This window comes from Berghia stephanieae, chromosome 9 (assembly GCF_034508935.2).
Source record: "Berghia stephanieae isolate SIO BIC M18660-M18661 chromosome 9, UCSD_Bste_1.3, whole genome shotgun sequence".
NCBI classification, from domain to species: domain Eukaryota; kingdom Metazoa; phylum Mollusca; class Gastropoda; order Nudibranchia; family Aeolidiidae; genus Berghia; species Berghia stephanieae.
The window spans coordinates 29,580,118-29,600,021 of record NC_088368.1 but is presented as its reverse complement, the minus strand read 5'-3'; the positions used below and the strand labels follow the sequence as shown (position 1 = coordinate 29,600,021).

The window sequence follows — 19,904 nt, the reverse complement described above, 5'->3', positions numbered from 1 at the left end:
TAGAGAAACGTTTTTCTACTATTTATTTTCAAAACTCTTTTGTTCATAAAAATTGAGAAGAAAGTTTTCTCCTGGTTTAGTTGATTTTTATCTATCAAAACCAATGCGTTTTTCAAGAGAATCAGAATGCTTGTGTTTTTTTGGACACGTGAGGTTCTTTTTGGTCGCTTTTGAAATTGAAATTAGCCACGAAAAACTCTGGCTATCTGGCATCCCAAGTTATGATCGTTCATCTCTCTCTCTCTCTCTCTCTCTCTCTCTCTCTCTCTCTCTCTCTCTCTCTCTCTCTCTCTCTATCTATCTATCTATCTCTCTCTCTCTCACACACACACACACACACACACATATATATATATATATATTTATATATATATATATATATATATATATATATATTATACATATATACCATCAAACAGCTGTTGATTTGGCGCTGGGTTGCATGTTCCCTCCTCCCCTACCCTCTATTTGGTTTGTGGGACATGCAGCAAGTGGTGTCCATATTAACCTTCAGATTTTATATTTATTGTCGCACCAAATATTGTCGATGCTACCTGACAACCACCCCACCTCCCATTTCGGTTATGTTGACTCAAATGTGTCTCTCTAATGAGGTTGTGTGCGCGCGCAAAGCTCGTGCCTTTCATTTGAATAAAAAATTAAACAAGATTGTCATATATTTTATTAAGTAAAATAATACTTTACCAGGTTCAATCCCCCCCCCCCCCTCTCATACAGATGGCCGGACCCGATTCGAATTTCCATTGCTCACGATAATGTTGATGGTGGATGATAATGGTAGTTGTTGTGATTGTAAATTGCACATGGCGGTCGTTAGTTGTTAAGTCATGATAACGATGCCACGACAATGATAATGGCGGTGATGATTGTGGTATTATTGTTTTGTCTGTCATGGCAGTGATGATGATGATGATTATTTGCTTTTGGTGACTCAGCATTTCGGTGACTCTTCTCATCACAAAAGCCAATTGACGTGAAAAATTCTGATCCCGACATTATATTCTTGTGTAAGGCACATTACATCACACATTACCTCACTCAACCCGGTTGTGAATTAATACCGGACTTTAGGGCAGTGATGAGTATTGTAAAATATCAGTGCAAAACAGACCCATAACAGGCAACCAGAACTGTACGAGATGGGAAGATGGTTATATGGCCTGCTGCAGGAATAAATGAAATATTGTGAAGCGCTTTGGGCATGGTAAATTCGTAGAAATGCGCTTTTAATTTATACAGATGCTAAATTATTCTTACCCCAACTGATTAATGTTCCCAAATGAAAACTATCGTGAACTGAAAAATCTTTCTTTGTCGGGGCCCCAAAAGGTATGAAAATAGAAAGCTAGATGTAAAGAAATGAAAGACGCCCCCGAGCTTAGTAATTTTAGGAAACTTGAAAAAAAAACAACAAATTAAATTCCCTTTATTCATACCCATGGGGAAATTTTTCTTTAGGGTCTATTCCAAGGGAAGATTGAAATAACCTAGGCGTCAGCTGCAGTACAGCGCCGCAAATTGAGCTAGGGCGAGGTGACTTGCTCAATGCCACACAGCGCAGCGGCGGGTGATCGAACTCGGTACCTTTCGGGTACGAAGCAAAGACCATACCGCTGAGCCACACTGCCGCTTTTCAGGCAAGCTTTAAAACAACAATAGTATTTATATGTTTCGTTGTATGTGTAACGCCTTAAAGCATTTTGTGAATTCTGTGAGCTTTGTAAATTAATCATTGCACTACACTTCATTAAAATTTGTTCATATTTATTTTATCTTATTTATTATGATGGAGATGATAGTGAAGGTGGTGGTTGTGGTGGTGGTGATGATGATATGGACTAACAAAAGATGCACAGGGATCTAACATCGAAACATTCCATTATATTATTCAAAGTATCGTTTTACTACTGTAATGAGTGTTGTTTGATAGACATGTGTGTCTTAGATAGCCCAGGTGTGTGTGTGTGTGTGTGTGTGTGTGTGTGTGTTTGTGAGTGTGTGTGTGTGTTAGAGTGTGATAGTCGAGGTTTAGTATACATCGCCATGAAGTCTTTTCATACACGCGAGACACAGTTGTACGCCAACAATAAATAAAACATGTCCCCATTCTCTACTGCCACCCAGACGCCATCACTAATATCTTGAAGTGAGTGAGAAGAAAAACATCTCGATCGAATAGGTCCTATTGTTCTCGCTCGAATCAGTATACAAACAACGGTGCTCGGTATCGAACAAACTGAATTGGGTTTTAAAGATAAAAAAAAAGAAAAAAAAGAACAAACAATCTGCATTGATATTGTCTGAAATTATTCCAAAGACCCGTTTTATCGCTCGCTGCTCGAGCATGTTGCTCGAAGACTTATGAATCGCTTGGCGCTCGAGCGTCAATCGAATAAAACAATCGATTAACCCAACACTACAACTTCATTCCTAACTCCAAGAAGAGATGGAGGGGTCTCGGTGATTTGATTGCCTATAATTACCTATTGATCGTGATGGTGCACACAATTGTTGCTCCTTAACATACTGACGGTGTGATCTGATGGTTATATAATGTTACGTGACGAATCAATCGAATCTCCATCAAACGGTTGTATTTAGATTCACAAATCACTCAAGACTCGAGAGTTTATTTACGTTATGAGAGTCAAAGGTGAGTCACAACTTGAACTTGTGCTGGCAATTTTTACAATTGTAATAGTAATTGGTGAAGCACAGACAACGGCACAGTGCGGTGGTGTATTCATTCAATTCAATAACAGGTTAACGGTTAAGTATAAAAACCAATTTATCTTTATCCTTCTAAAATCAAGAAGTGGGCGTGGGCGTGCTTGCCATTTTGTTTTTCATCTCAGGTGAGTTTATTCATCAGGCTCAGGCTCAGACTAAGGCCAAGGCTAAGAAGGCGCTGGGTTAAACTGATTCGACGAGTCTACTATTACTATGTTGTTATTTGAAATATTTTACTTATCTAACACCAGCATGATCAATGTCTTCACCGACCGTCTATGAGTGAAAAACTAAAGAAACAATTTTCTCTGCTCACGTTCAGGTCTGCATGGCCAACAGTCATGTGAAAATTTATACTATAGCACAACAACAGCAACACATACATTCTCATTTAGCGTTAATAAACTAAAACAGTGTTTTTCTAACATTCTTTGTTTTCTTCTGGGTGTCGAGCATAGGATGCTTGAAATTAAGGCAAATCATCACATCCTTAAATATAAAGTTTGGGGGTACCGACCCCCACACCCCCTCCCCCATTGTCATTGGCCATTTTAATTTTTGGTCTTATTTTAGGATTCACACATTCAACTACAACTTGGAATCTAGCGATACTTTCATTATAATATTTATTCTGTTATCAAGCTAATCCTCGTTAGATATTTATTCAAGATCAAGATTTACCGAACTCTTTCATCATAAGCCTACTCGTCTCATTTAAAATGTTGATGATACCAACCACTAACTAGGTAGTTGATTATTATTTTGTTGTCATTCATATTCACTACCATTTATTGCTTGATCTATGGTTGAAAAAAAAAAAAAAGATGGCTGTGTGTTGTGATAAATGCATTAATATTAATATTATTATCATTCATTGCATATAATACCATTTGTAATCGCCGCTCTATTTCTCATAATGCTCGGGAAAATAAACTGAACTCTATTTCTCTGAATGCTTGGAGTAGCCTCCTTTGGTTATTCTTATTTAAAGTGGCTAGTTGGATTGGTGTGCTGGCTATTTTATTACTCTGCTCTCGCAGTGCTTTTTATGGGTTATGGACACGTCATTGCAAAAGTGAATACTTAAATAGATGGGACAGTGAATTCTCACTGAATCGTCAAGCAAGCATTAGGCATTTATTGTTTACGACATAATTTGTCTAAGAATTATGCTTGAGTTGGTGAGGGGGTTGGGGGGGGGGGGGGGGGGATGGAATCGTCTCGCTATCATGAATACTCCATTAAAATGGAGCGTCGACTTTGCTCCAGGGCTGTGCTCTTCACTCTGCACTACAGAAGAGAGAATAATAGAAGTCGACCTTAATAACAAAACCAAAGTCCCAACATAGGAACAGAGGTTGAAAGAAAGGATAGCACAAACTCAGAAGTGTAACAGAGCGGTTGGAACAGAAAGCAAAGGAAGTAAAGAAACACCCCTTGAGCTAGTCCATGCCCAACCATCCTCACTAGTACTTAGTACTGTGGATAGCAATTGATCCTGATCCTTTCACCTCTCACAGCACTGTATGACTTATTGCTGCTTTCAAATACTTAATACATCTGTGGTTTCCCAATCGGCAAAAGAAAACCTCCCAAAAAATGCACTCACACACACATACACACACACACACACACACACACACACACACACACATAAACTCATGTGTACAAACAGTGAAGTCAGTGCAGGACAGGACAGTACAAATGCAGGAGAGAAATTAGGAATATAGGCAAAAGAAAACCCCAAAAACACACACACATTCATCATACACACTCTCTTCTAATAACAAAAAAATCTCGAGAACAGAAACCATTCAGAGAAATAGAGGTCAAGTTTTTTTCCTGAGCATTTGGAGATATAATCACTTCGATTTATGATTGAGAGAAGTGAATTGGTCATTTGGTATATTTTACATTAAGTTATAATTTTGAAATAAGTTTTGAATATTGATTGATTTGATAATCTCAGGTTGTGATGGAATGATTCTCTACAAATTTGTAGCATTTCATTTTCTCAACCACAAGGGTTGAGATAAAGATTCGTTTCAAAGCAAGGTGTCCAGGGAATTCTGAAAGTCGGAAATTGGTAGGAAATTTTATACTTGGTCGGAAATGTTGGAAATAATGAGATTGAGGGTGAAATTTCCTTTAAAATGAGAAAAATTAGGAATTTCTTGCTTAAAATATGACAATACAAATGCACGTAGGACAACTGCTGTGTTCAAAGTGATTATTATTTTATAACTTCTACAACCTTCACCTCATCGTCATACCTATCACCACCATTACTGCAGCCACCACCGCATCATCATCCTTACCATCACTACTGCTACAAACACAACCACATCATTATCCCTATCACTAACACCACTACTACAACCACCACCACATCATCATCCCCATCACCACTACTACAACTCCTACCACAACCACATCCCTACCATCACAACTACTAGAACCACCACCACATCATCATATCTACCACCACCGTTGCTACATTAACTCCTACATCATCATCCATATCACCACCACCACCACATCATCATCCCTATCACCACCACTACTACAACCACCACCACATCACCATTTCTACAACCACTGTAACCACTACTACAATCACCACCACCACTACTATCACCTCCATTATTTTTACAACCACCACAGTTACTACAACCACCTCATCATTCACATCATCATCATCCATACCATCACCACAACCATCACTTTTGGGGATGGTGATGGGTGGTGGCTTTTGACATTGATCACAGGATAATATTCTCTAAGTAGATAAGATTTTATATGTTGTTCGTAGTCTTTAAACTTTTGAAATTTTTCTGAGTGATCTCAAAAATTCCTGTGAGTCTGTGAGACACATTTTGGGTTGCATCTCAGTAAATTTGAATGAAATTCAAATTTATAGATTATAGTCACATGGATGGGTCATGATCTATGCTCTGAGTATGAGAAATTTCCTCCTTTTTTTTGACCAGTCATTTTTCACCTCTGCTCTTACTTTGTCTTTAGATTAGACCTATTTTAAGCGTATGGAACACTGTGGGGATGGCAAGAATAGATAAAATGCCTGGTAAGAAATTTCACTTCTTGGTAGGAAATTTTAAGACTGAATTTCCCTGGACACCCTGCAAAGACAAGGACTCAACTTGTTTAATAAGATCCTGAAACTTATTTTCAGACCTTTAAATTTTACAGAACACGAGCCTCTTCCCCTCCCTTCTCTTTCTCTCCATCAATCCTCTGACCTACTTCTATTGTAGCATGATTTTTGTATTTAATGTCTTCTCACGCCACAATTTGATATTTTATTGACATTCCACAGGTTAAATCAGTGTGTTAAAATGAGACCATTCCAACCACATCAGGTAATGTATCAAACTTGCAAGAGTCTTTAACCTCTTTTGTCACAACTTAATTTTATAAGCAATCTTTTCCAAACATAAATTCAAACACATTGGCTATTTCTATTGCTTAGTTAGTTAAACTTTGTAAATTCCTAAATTTTGTTGGGAATGGCTCAAATGTGATTTTATTACCATGAATGTAAAGGTTATGCAGCATAAATGGCTATTTCTGGGTTGGGATCCTGACCTCCCATAGCGGGCAGGGAGGTACAAACTGTGTCTTCTATCCCCCTTTATCTGTTATCCAACATGCTTTCTGTCTTTGTCTCGGAATGAGATTACTTGGTTTTGTCCTGGCACTGGCCGGAATCCTAGCTGGGAGGGAAACAGTCAAATGCATAGTTATTGTTTTGGGAGATGATATTTTTTTCCTTGTAAATCATCTCTCTGTTATGTATTATTATTTTTATTTTGAATGTATAATGTAAGCATTTGAGTGTGTTCCTCTTTGTTGGATTTTGTGCTTGTGTCTGGATGAGACTTGTAGGTGATTTCAAACTAAGTACATTGGTGGTATGCTCTTGGAATCTACATCTGAGCCCTATTTGTTCTCAATTCTCCTTTGTCTTACTTTTTCTTGGATGCTTTAATTGTAATTCTAGAACTTTTTACTATCGCATTTTCTTCCTTTTTACTGGCGCTGATATAACCTAAATGTGTTGCAAGCGCCGTAAAACCCTTAAAAACAAACAAAAACAAATGGCTATTTCAAGTGTAATTGATTTGTCATGGTTAAGTGATTACTTTTTATTTTACATTTGATTCATGCTGTAGCATTTGTTTTATGGGTTTATTGTTTTGAAGTGATTATTTGGGCAATGTGAAAATTTCAACCGATGGGAAAGATGCTTTTTTCAGTTCATTTAATCAATCTAATCATCACTGAGACTTGCAAAATACTGTCGCACAAGTTAAAACCACAGAGCAACGCCTATTTATAATGGCAATGATAATAAAATACTAATTTAAAGTACCGATGTTAACAGTCAGAACCATGAAATGAAAAAGAAATGTCGGACAGTTTTAAAAACTTAAGGTATTGTTAAACATTGTCATATAAGCAAGTAACTAAGATGATCTGAGATCAAATTTCATGTCAATTCATAATTTTTTTTCAGTGAATGCATTGACCTTTTATGTTTATTATCAGTGTTTATATGTCATGTGTTTGTTTTTTATTTTTTATTTTATTTTTTTTCTCTCCAATGTCTATCTTTATATTGCCAAATACTTCTCTGGCTATTCGGGTCACATTGATCAAATAATTGCTGCCTTGTTTGTAATTAAAAAATCTTTGTTGTTGTTATTATTATTAATATTTTATTATTTTTATTATTATTATTATTATTATTATTATTATTATTATTATTATTATTATTATTATTATTATATTATTATTATTATATTATTATTATTATTATTATTATTATTATTATTATATTATTATTTATTATTATTATTATTATTATTATTATTATTATTATTATTATATTATTATTATGATTATTATTATTATTATTATTATTATTATATTATTATTATTATTATTATTATTATTATTATTATTATTATTATTTTATTATTATTATTATTATTATTATTATTATTATTATTATTATTATATTTTTTTAATTATTATTATTTTTATCATAATTGTTAGTATTGTTGTTATTGTTGTTAATATCATTCATATTATCTCTAGGGGCCACCTGGAAGACCACCTCAAGCCCCCCAAATGCTATTACAACAGCAATTCCTATTGCAACAACAGAATGCGATACATCAGCAGGTAACAATGTCAATTTTTAAAAAAAGTCATTGAATATAAAAAGCAAGGTATAAAACTAATACAGTCTTTAAATAATGATAATAAACAGATCTTTAAATGAACTAATTTCTCTTTTAACTTGCATTAAGATATCTTAACAAGTGATAAAACTGTAAACAATTTGATACCTTCATCTTTTTATAAAGGAAGTATCAAAATTTACCCAAAAATACCGTTCCAGTATTTGTGTGGCTGGCTGAGAAAACCAGGAAAGATGCACAAATTTCATAAATTGAGTTCTGTATGCAGTGGTGTAGACCACATCTTTCTGATCATTTTTACCAATTTAAATTTTCTTTCTATGTCTATTAGAACCCAAGTTATGATTTTTATTTTCTATGGGAAACACTTTATCCTCGATTTTTGGCCCATATCTTGAATCGAAGCTTGCCTCATCATCCCGGGTTTTCTCTGCCAGCCTCACATTTATATAATTATTCAATCGTCTTTTTGACACAACATTTTCAACATTATCTTCAAGGATTCACTGGATTTCTCTACTTTTCTTTCTATGCGGGCCCTTTTCTGTGCCTTCAATGACATAATTTATTTGATTTAATGATTGAAACTGATTTGAAATGGAATCTGTTCATCCATGTCTGTTTAAATGCTGTCGGAATGCAATATGGTCCTGGTTGGGTACCTGTTATTTGTTGTTAGTAAGTTTGTTTTCAATCACCTTGTGCGTTTATTGTTTTGTGTATGATACTCGCTTTGATACAGAGGTTCCTCGGGGAGCCTTGCGTCTGGTGCACTAGTTGAGTCTCATAGTAAATGAAGGCTCTTTAATCACATCTTTCACCGTATTGAAAATGCCATTGTCTGCCTTAGTTGAAGCTTTATTGTGTCTGAGAAATTGTTATATCCCCTTTTACTGGCGTAATGTCTGACCTAATGTTGAATGGCCGTTGATTATGGAAACTTTTAAAGGATCTTTCGAGAACCTTTATTGGATCAATTGTTATACAAGTATTTTTTGAAGCTTTTCATTCATTTGCGGCTTTATTTCTCCAATGGTAACACTGCTTAATCTATCAAGGTCCTGGTGCTTGCTCTGCAAAGATTGAAGTTGAAAATGGCTTTATTCACCTATCAATACCTTTAATGCTATACAATGGTACTGACTTAAGTGACATGGATTGGAAATAGATTATATTCCATTGACAGCTGAAATGAAAATTAGCCCCACTATAAATGTTGCTTTGACTGAGACCCTTTTTGCACATTTACAAGTCACCTGCAACTATGGTGTTATATATATAAAAAATTTTTTCTTTCATTCAATTTATTGTCTTCACAATAATTACAATTTATTTGAGGTTGGTTGCAAGGGACATACTCTTAAAATAACTAGATCCATGGGCTTTACGACAGATGTGAGTGATTCTTCTTCTCTTTCACCTATAATGCTTTTTGGTTATGGACTGATTTTGACAGGGGAATACGTTTTTATTTTACATGTAAATTAGCCCCTTTAGTTTGTTCTTGGTTTTTGTCAATTTAGCTATGCAAGCTATTGGTTTTATTTGATTTAATTTGACTTTTTGTTAGATAGCTTGTTTTTTTTCATCTCTCAAATTTGTTAAGGCTAAAGCAGCAATATCATAACTAAAAAAGATGATGATCATAATCATGGAGAGTAAATCAATTTACTATGATTGACTCTTTTTACCTTTGTTTTTACAATGTTTCACTATTTTAATTTATTAAAGATACTTTATTTTTATTGTAAGATCCATAACCACAGTAACAAAGTAAAAACAAAATACTTTCAAAATTTAATTTAAAATCTCTTGAAAATAACGAATATTTAAAAAAATTGTTTTAAGGAAAGGACACTTCATTGAAAACTTCAAAGACCCTATAGTACGTTATATCTCTACTATTAAGAATGGATGTGCACCAGAAGTAGTAATAAAATATATAAAATTATGATATTTTATGTTATGATTTTGTTTGAGTTTAACTGATGGGCCAATAATTTATCCTCTTTTTTGACAAATTGCCATTATCATCACTGATATATAACCCCCTTGGCGGAAAGAGAGGTCACTCATGCTGTGATTTCTATCCCCCTATATCTGTTGTCCTACTTCAGGTTGCTTTCTATCTTTGTCTTGGAATGAAATTGCTTGGCTTTGTCCTGTCCCAAAGACTGAGGGTGAAACAGTCTAATCTATAGTATTAGTTTTAGGAGATAATATATTTATCCTTGTAAATCATCCCTCTGCTATGTAGTTTTAGTTAATTGTTTTAAATATAATATTTTGTACGCATTTGAGTGGATTTCTGTTTGGATTGGACTTTTACGTGAACTCAAACTAAACAAATTGGTAAATTGCTCTTGGAATCTACTTAATGTTTACTATTTGAAGCAGTTCTTTTGGTCTAATTTCTTCTCCAATTGTATATCTATAATTTTTTGACTATCCTCTCTTCTTCCTTTTACTGGCTCTGAAATTATTTAAAAATTCAGTCTCTTATTATTATTGTTAAAATTTAGATTGATTTGAATAAATATTTAAAAGTCAATATCGATTTGATAGATGATTGATGGTAAGCATACCTGCTACCTTTCCGCATTCAAATTTTCACTCTTCCTTTCCGCCATTCCGCCACTGTTTCTGAAATTCAGATTCTCAAAAATAATGACAATGATAAGAAAGGTGGGTGGAGGGTGGTATGTAGGAAAATCAATTGTGCCCCCTTTCCCATTCCCCATTCTATTCCCTAACACACATTGACATGTTGACAGCAGTGTGGCGAATTTGATGGCAATTTTTAGGGGAAAAATCCATTGGAAAAATTTGGTGTGGTGATTGTGGTAAATATAATTACAAGTTCCTATTTTCTAACTTTCTGATTCCTTTTTTTGGAATGTGACAAGTTGGCAGGTCTGAGTAAGCCTGGTATAAATTTTACTTTGATGATTCTATTAAATGACATGTATACTTCTATTTGTTTATTCAACTGTAACTTTTGATATTTTTTTTTTCATAGAGAGTTTTGCAAAATCAACATAATCTCCCACAACAGCAACACAATCAGTATAATCCATTGAATGAGGCCATAAGAGAATTGCAACAGAAAACTCAACAAAACCAGAGACACCACCTGAGGCCTCCACACTCTAACCCTACCATCACCACCAGTCGGTTCCAGCACCCGTCCACAAGACTTCCTCGACCACCTACACCCTCACCAAACCATTTGCCAGTATTTAGGCCAGAACATTCTCTCAGAAACCCATCTCCCTTACCTGGCCTGGTACGTCCATCTCAACAATTACGAATGCAAATAAACATCCCCGGTTCATCTGCTTTGGGGCTCATTAATCCACGAGCCCCAGTGAATCAGAATATTCGTGGCCAGAGTAATTTGTTTCTGAATCAGTCACCATGCATTTCGTCAGGTTCACCAGTTAATTCTACAACATCTCTTCAAACAGATCATTCCAATTTCAAATCATCAACCTCATCTGGACTATTGGCTACACCCCCATCTGATTTGCTACAAAGCAATGGTGCTAGTGGTAATGATTACCATACTACCGTATTTAATAACAATAGTCATACATCTAGTTCAGGAGATAGACGATACTCAACATCTACAAGGGACCAGAATGCTGATAGGGCTTCATCTCTTGGCAATGGGGAAAGAAGAAACACTCCTCACAATAGTCGTGAAAGGAGCAAGCATGATTCCTATTCTAATTCTTGGAACAGACGACGAAGCAGAAGTCGGAGCAGAGATAGGAATAAAGAAGAGGACAGATCTAGACTGAGTGCTCGTGATAAAAGAAGATATGATAAACATCCTGATGTGGAAAGATATCGAAATCGGGATAGTGAAAAGGATAAGAGACAAAGCACAGATTTATCAAACAGAGATAGATTTGATAAGAAAACAATGGAAAGAGATAGAGACAGACCTTTGCATAGAGATGAAAGAAGAAGTGAGAGTGTTCGAAGTGACAGGAGTAGTCGGAGTCACATAAAAAATTATTCAGATTCAAGAGCATCTGATAGAGGGGGAGATAGCCGTTCCAGAAGTCGAAGACGTGAAAATGGGTTGTCACCTTCCTCATCATCATCATCACCATCTTCATACTCGCGCTCTGAGAGGGGACCTCCCTCTAGAAGTAGTTCTGGTAACAGAAGATCAGTGGATGATTCTGCTAATGGTTTAAGTCAATATAGGCAGGATTTACTGAGGGCTGAGTTGGAGAGAAGTCTTGGACCAAACGGGACTGGGAGGTTAAATCATGATGGTTTATTGGAGGAGGAGAAATGGGATTCAGACCTGAAACTAGAGGATGAGGAGGTAGAGGAAGAAGATAAAATTGTCTACATCACAAGATCATGCCCTGCTGATCTCTATTTCACTCGAAATCCAGATAATAGCAACATGGAAGGCACAAGGAAGATGATTGAAATGGAGAAAAGGTTTGAAGAAGATATTGTCAAGCAGTCTGAGAAAGTCCGTGCTTCAATACCAGAGAGTGACCTTCCAGCTCCTCTCCCACACCTCCCTGTTTTTGATGGTCATCATAAACACCAATGTTCCTTTGACCACAACAACTGCTGTAATAGAACCGGTTGTGAATCATCTCAGAGCTCCTCTTCTGAAGAGGAGGGGGAGGACAATGAAGACGACAATGAGGATGATGAAGCTGGAGCCAATCATATCATGAATGAGTGGGAACGAAGAAGTAAGCATCCGTTGTGTCTGCACCCTGAATTATGGTACAATGAGCCAGGACAGGTAAGTCATTCAGTTTTTATTTTTAAAATTTGATGATGATTATATGCAATGAAATTAGTTGAGAGGTATCAGAAGACAATAGAGGATAACAACTTTTTACATGTCAGTATTGCATGGTTCATGCTATTATTAACATAAGCGCTTCCTCCAGTCACTAAAGTTCAACGTTGAATCATCAGAACTTGTTGACATTTTTCATAGTGGCCAACTGTCCTGCTTTGGCAATCTAGAGAAAAGAAAAAAAGATTTAAAAATGTTTAAAAACTGTTTATACCCTGGCATGTCCCAGGATAATTTTTTTTTGGAAAGCAAATTAAAACATAAACAAGGAATAGACATATAGAGAGTATAGCTCTCATTCTTTATATTTTTATAATAGTCCAAACATATTGACATTTTGGGTCTTTGTGGTATTGCGAGTTTGGGTGTTTTTTAGCTCTTTGGAAAATTGTCCGCTATGCATTTTCACATGTTGAATATTAATATTAACTTTAAGAAGAATCATTTGTAGTATATGGAAAATATTTTTTCAATTTTTAGGTTTTAAAACATGAAATTCTTCCAATTTTAAAATCATTAGAAAACTACTCAACATTATTTGGCCTTTTTGTTTGTTTGTGTGTGTGTGTGTGTGTGTGTGAGTGTTTGTTGGTAAATCAGAGTTTATAGTAAATTTGGAGACGGATATTGACCACATCATATTTATCCCTGTTAGACCTATTCTTTGCAAGAAAAACTGTTACAATATATACACTGTGAAAGTTGTATGAATGAATCCAGAATATAATTGTCTATATAAGTAAATTTTTATTATAGTTTTTGTATTATATGTGGGGAATGATGGAAAGACTTGGATTGAATTGGGCTGGCTGGTTCAAGGCAGAGATGTCTAGAAGAACAGTATTATTTCATGAGGGTAAATGAGAACTGATGGCGATGATAATGATTACCAATATCCAGTTCTCAATTCTGTTAAATGTTCATCCAAGTTATTTATTTATTGTTTCTTATTTGTTGATAGATCAAGCCCAAACAATCATACTGTGTAAATCAGTTACCATCTAACTAGCCTCAAATTTTGTGTTTTCTGTCTCCCACAGATAAATGATGGACCCCTTTGTCGATGCAGTATAAAGTCTCGCAAATCTGGGATCCGCCATGACATATACCCTGGGGAAGATACAATCCCATTATGTGTGCCCACCTCCAACAACCTTGATCGTCTGCATCACTATCGTGTCACTATGTCCCCCTACACCAACTTTCTCACTAAAACCCCCACCCTCATAGAATACGACAACCACGAGTACATCTTTGAAGGTTTCTCTTTGTTCACTCACACTCCTTTAGAAAATATTCCACCTTGTAAGCTTTTGCGCTTTAACATTGAATACACCATTCATTTTATCCCTGAATCACCTCCTGAGAATTTCACAGTTGGCAGCCTGAATTTATTCAGTGACTATATCTTTACTGAAGTTTTGGAGCTTCTGGATTTAGACTGGGGTGTGAAGGAAGGTGGATGTCGCCGATTTCATTTCTCTTAGTGGGGACCTATGCTTGTGTATAGATGAGGCTTTAAGGTGATCTCAAGCTAAGTACTATGATAGTGTGCTCTTGGAATCTACATCTGTTTCCTATATTTGAATCAATTCCCATTTGTCTTACCTTTACGTGGGTGCTTTAATTGTAATTCTAGAACTTTTTACTATCCAATTTTCTTCCTTTTACTGGCGCTGATATGACTTTAACTTTAATGCATTGCATGTGCTGTAAAACCCTTAAAAACAAACAATTCATGAGCGTCGGCAAGACACAAAATGTTCTACATTGCCTATCTTGTCCATTGTTGAACAGCTTTAACTCTCAGTTTCAGGGTCTTAATACAGTCTAACTTGTGCTTTCAGCCACTTGTATAAAGCCGTGGCGTAAATCTGCCTTTGCAGCCAGCCTTTGTATATGGCCATAATTTTTTCCTCATTTTGTCACTTCATAAAGTAGTTTCTCCTTAATGTGGATAAATCTTATCAACTAAATTAAACCAACTCTCCCTGATGCTTGTGCTGTTAAACTCTCAAACAGAAACAAACCTCTCCTTCAATCACAAATCTTTGCAACAATATTAAGGTGATTCATCTCAACAACGCCACTACCACATTATCTCATTCGTCTGTAGTGTTTCATTTATCCTGTTTTGTTAATAAAGGGGAAACCCAAAACGTTCATTTTATCTGTTTTCGTAATTAAATTGAAGCTTACATTCAATTTAACATTGTTACTTATTTCTTTGAGCTTCGAGCAGCAAGATTTACATTTCCCTGATTTTTTATATAAATCAGAATTTTTAAAGATCAAAAGGATTTTTAAAATGCCTTATTTTTTTTTTTTTAATATGATTATAATCCTTTTTTTTTTTTTACTTTGTCCAGAATGATTGAGTCCATTGGCCCAACAAACTCCCGTAAATATGTTGTGGCTGTTTATTTTCGGGACGACGTTTAGCAACCGGAACTGGACACACCATACAGCAGTCGCAAATGGCTGCAGCTACAAATGCACTTAAGAAACGAGCTGGTAAGTTATCCAGTTTGAAATCTCTCTCTCTCTCTCTCTCTCTCTCTCTCTCTCTCTCTCTCTCTCTCTCTCTCTCTATCCTCTCACTCACTCTTTCTCTCTCTCTCTCTCTCTCTCTCTCTCTCTCTCTCTCTCTCTCTCTCTCTCTCTCTCTCTCTCATCCTCTCACTCTCGTCTGTAGTGTTTCATTTATCCTGTTTTGTTGATAAAGGGGAAACCCAAAACGTTCATTTTATCTGTTTTCGTAATTAAATTGAAGCTTACATTCAATTTAACATTGTTACTTATTTCTTTGAGCTTCGAGCAGCAAGATTTACATTTCCCTGATTTTTTATATAAATCAGAATTTTTAAAGATCAAAAGGATTTTTAAAATGCCTTATTTTTTTTTTTTAATATGATTATAATCCATTTTTTTTTTTTTACTTTGTCCAGAATGATTGAGTCCATTGGCCCAACAAACTCCCGTAAATATGTTGTGGCTGTTTATTTTCGGGGACGACGTTTAGCAACCGGAACTGGACACACCATACAGCAGTCGCAAATGGCTGCAGCTACAAATGCACTTAAGAAACGAGCTGGTAAGTTATCCAGTTTGAAATCTCTCTCTCTCTCTCTCTCTCTCTCTCTCTCTCTCTCTCTCTCTCTCTCTCTCTCTCTCTCTCTCCTCTCCTCTCTCTCTCCTCTCTCTCTCTCCTCTCTCTCTCTCTCTCTCTCTCTCTCTCTCTCTCTCTCTCTCTCTCTCTCTCTCTCTCTCTCTCTCTCTCTCTCTCTCACTCTCTCTTTTTCTTTCTTTTTATTTTTTTAATTATTTTACTCAAAATTAGTGAATTATCATCAAATATTTGTTTTTTTTTTTAATTTTAGTTTTATCTTTTTGCCTACATTTTACAAACTAAAAGATTGGTTTTATTCTCTTCCCCCTCCCCCTTTACATCAGAACTTTTCCCAATCCTTCAATACCAGCGAAGATATCTGGACAAAATGAAGGGGAAGAAAGGAGATGGAAATGAAAACAAAGATGGGACACTATTGACAAGTGGCCCGGGCTCCACTAATGCCTCAGGCCCCTCAGTATCCCACCATAAAAATGGTCATAAGAGGCGGCGACATGAAGACAGATATAGACAGAAAAGGAACAACTGATCTTAATCTTGTTCACATATGCATTTCCCCACTTGCTGTGATGGGCATTGATGACAAAAAAAGCTTTTAAATAAATTTCATAATAATTTATTATAAAAAGAATACATGCACAGAACCCTGTATAAATGTGGTTGTGCCAAACAGTTGTTTTTGTAATATTTGACCAAAAAAAAAAAGACATGGAAAGATTTAGTTTTCATCAGTTTCTTTTTGTTTAGTAATGAAGAATAATCCACAAATTGATGTTTGCAATCCAAACACTAACAGCAATGGCTTTTGCAAGAATTCACTTAATCCAACCTGTTTCTGCTGTGCTGTTGGTGCTCGACCGTCAGCTGTTGGATTGTTTTTCGTTATTCAAATCTGAAGAACGGATGAAATCGAAATCGTTGTCATGTGCTTTTTCATTCACTCAAACTTGTTTGTGCTGTTGGATGACTGCTGTGTACATGTGTTAAAACTTGTCATTTTTGTTACTTATCAGGAGTTTTCTAATACAGCCTTAGGATGTCATGGAAATTGTGTATCTGGTGCTTATCTTTTTTTTTTTTTTCTTTTTTTTTTTTTTTTAACTTCAATGTAATAACATTGTCATAATTTGATATTATTACTACACTTTTCATTTTTATTATTTCTGTTATCATCGTTATTATTATTATTATGTTCATCATCAGCAGCATCATCATCATCACCATAGGCATAATCATTGTCATTAAAATATCTCCCAATTAAGATAGTTGAGTAAACAATACTGAAGTACAAAGCAACTCACACTGTCAATTAATATGTTGACTTTTGTGTTCTGGTCACAATATTACTTTGTTGTCTTCAAATTTGGGAGCGTGCCTTTTCTGTGTTTTGTTGCAAAAATATTTGCCAAGGAAAATATTATAGTATTTAAAATACAATTTCAATACTGAAACTTATAATTACAGACCTGCCTACTATTACAAAACATTTTGTAGAATTACGAAACTTTGCCTCCACTTCAGAAATTCATTAGCATCTCTAGTCATTAAAACTTATTGAAAATGAAAGTCGATGCCCTACTACATAATTTTAAGGATTTTTAAGTTTTATTTATTAATTTATTCCTTGTGCGACTAAATTGTTGATTTTTTAAGTTAATAATAGCGACTACAATTTTTATCTTCTAAAAACTGCGAATTTTTATTTTCCATTCAGCAGGTCTGTAACCACCCACTTTTTATGTAATGATTTCAAAACTTGTTAGAATTTTTCAATGTCCTATAAAATATCCTTTAAGTGTACTTTGTTTTGGTCATGTGATCTTGACACCAACTATATGTCAATCATTTTTATTGATATCTTTATTATCATCATTGTCATTATCATTGTTGCATTATTCTTTTGCTCCTTTTTTTTCCTTTTTCTTTGCTTTGAATTTTTTTTATACACAGATCAGTGGCTTATATGTTGTTTAAAATCATGGTCTTTCTCCATTATTGTTGGTTTAATGTAATCATCATTATCATTATTAGCATCAGAGATCGCACTTTTTTAATGTAACGCTACACGTGAAGAGATGATTTTTTAAATAACAAAAACATGTCAGTTTCGCTCAAATTGCGACAAATACCAGGCTCAATAAAAATCTCTCTAAATAACAGTTAGAAATCATCAAGGGCCACAGGAACAATAAGGTTTAAAGCAATTCATGAAACCGGAGTTGATAACTGCAATTTTTATTTTAGATGCCAAGAGTCAAGAATTCAAGACTAATTTATCCACTATAGATGAAGGCATTGGATGCTGTCTCCATGGAAACGGCGTCATCTTTAGACTTTGAAATTATATCAAATTTATCAACAAATCAAAATCAAAATCTTGATAAATAGCAATATATTTTTTTAAATTATAGACAAATAGTGATTATAATTTTCTTTGTTGTGAACAATTGTACAGTAAGGTGTGTTTTCTAGTCTATTTTGACTTAGAAATGAAAAGAGAAAACTGAAATTGTGTTTATTTAGTTGTGAATAAAAGTTAGTATCATAAGGAGGAACGTAAATAAGTTTATATTCCCTTGTCATTGATAGTCTGTTTTGTTTGTTATTTTTAGTTGTTTTTTTGTTGAGGGGCGGGGGGGGGGGGTGAGTGTTTTAAATTTTTTTTTATATTTAAAAAAATGTTTAGGCAGTTGGGGGAATTCCATATAAATATAAGTTGGGAACATTGGGTGTTTTGGGTTATCTGTTATCTTTTTCTCCACCTATCTTTTTACTTTTTTACCTTTTAAGAGTGTTGCAAGTAGGAAATGAATGAACACACAAGATTTTTTCGACTTGATTTGGTATTGCTTAACTGGTCTTTCAAACATTTGATTGTACTTGGCTGTGGTTGCGGGTGGTTGGATAGGAGCATCACCCTTGAATCATATACCTATGATGTTCGCATGGGTGTACGATCTGATAGTGATGTCGTTTCTTCTTCTCTTTACTAGCCTATCCTGCTTCTTTGGTTTGTGATTGTATTTTTGACAGGGGATATTTTTTTTTCTGTAAATCTTCTGCCTGTTTGTCCTTGGTTATTTATAATTTAGCTTATGATATCTTTAGGTTATGATTTTGATTTACATTTGTACTATTTTTGTTAGATTGCTTGTTTTTTTGTTTCAGCGGTCTCTCATATAACCTCAATTGTGTTGGAAGAGACCTAAAGCAACAAACAAACAAAAAATTGGCTGTGGTTATAAAATGAAATATATCAAGAAAAGCTTCGAAATTTGATCCCAACTAGTTGGCTGTGCTTGTTTTTGTATTACCAAAAATTGTATATTATATGCTTCAAAATTAATGTCATGAATTTGTGCTTATTGAAAATTATGCATATTGTTGTTTATTTCCAATTGTCAAAAAATAAAAAAAAAGATACAGGGTATCTGTACTCAACCTTGTGCAATTCAGTCAAATTGCTGTTTAAAATTCAATAAAATTTGCTCTCAAAGGGTGTGTACTTCTGTTCCAATGACTATATGAGAATCAAGAGGCTGATTTGAATGTCTGAAGATGTATAGTTTAAAATCAAAATGATCGGAACTACGAAATTAAAGTGTTGTGCATTTTCAGAAACTGGGTGGAGTCTTTGACGAAATTAAAGTATTGTGCATTTTCAGAAACTGGGTGGAGTCTTTGACCTCCCAAGGTGGGCAGGAAGTGACTTGCCGTGCCTTCTTCCCCCCCCCCCCCCCCCCCCCCCCATGTTTTCTGAATTGCTTTTTGTCTTTTTCTTGAAATGGGACTACTTGGTTTTGTCCTGGTCCTTGCCTGTGTCCTTAGCTGAGAGGGAAACAGTCAAATTGAAATGTTAAGTATTAGTTTTGGGTGATGATTTTTTTCCCTTGTAAATCATCTCTCTCTTATGTATTATTAGTTATGATTTCTGTTTTGAATTTATTCTGTA

General features: G+C 35.0%; 1 protein-coding gene across 1 annotated transcript; it reads left to right on the top strand.

The window, feature by feature from the left end:
- Nucleotides 1–781: 781 nt before the first annotated feature.
- Nucleotides 782–18,844, top strand: LOC144979184 (uncharacterized). The gene is made up of 9 exons (XM_078925795.1): nt 782–2,674; nt 6,089–6,131; nt 7,873–7,959; nt 10,999–12,762; nt 13,863–14,308; nt 14,670–14,690; nt 15,192–15,240; nt 15,712–15,916; nt 16,276–18,844. The coding sequence occupies exons 2-9, from the start codon at nt 6,108–6,110 to the stop codon at nt 16,479–16,481; spliced, it is 2,802 nt and encodes a 933-aa protein (XP_078781921.1). The 5' UTR covers nt 782–2,674; nt 6,089–6,107; the 3' UTR covers nt 16,482–18,844.
- Nucleotides 18,845–19,904: the final 1,060 nt, after the last annotated feature.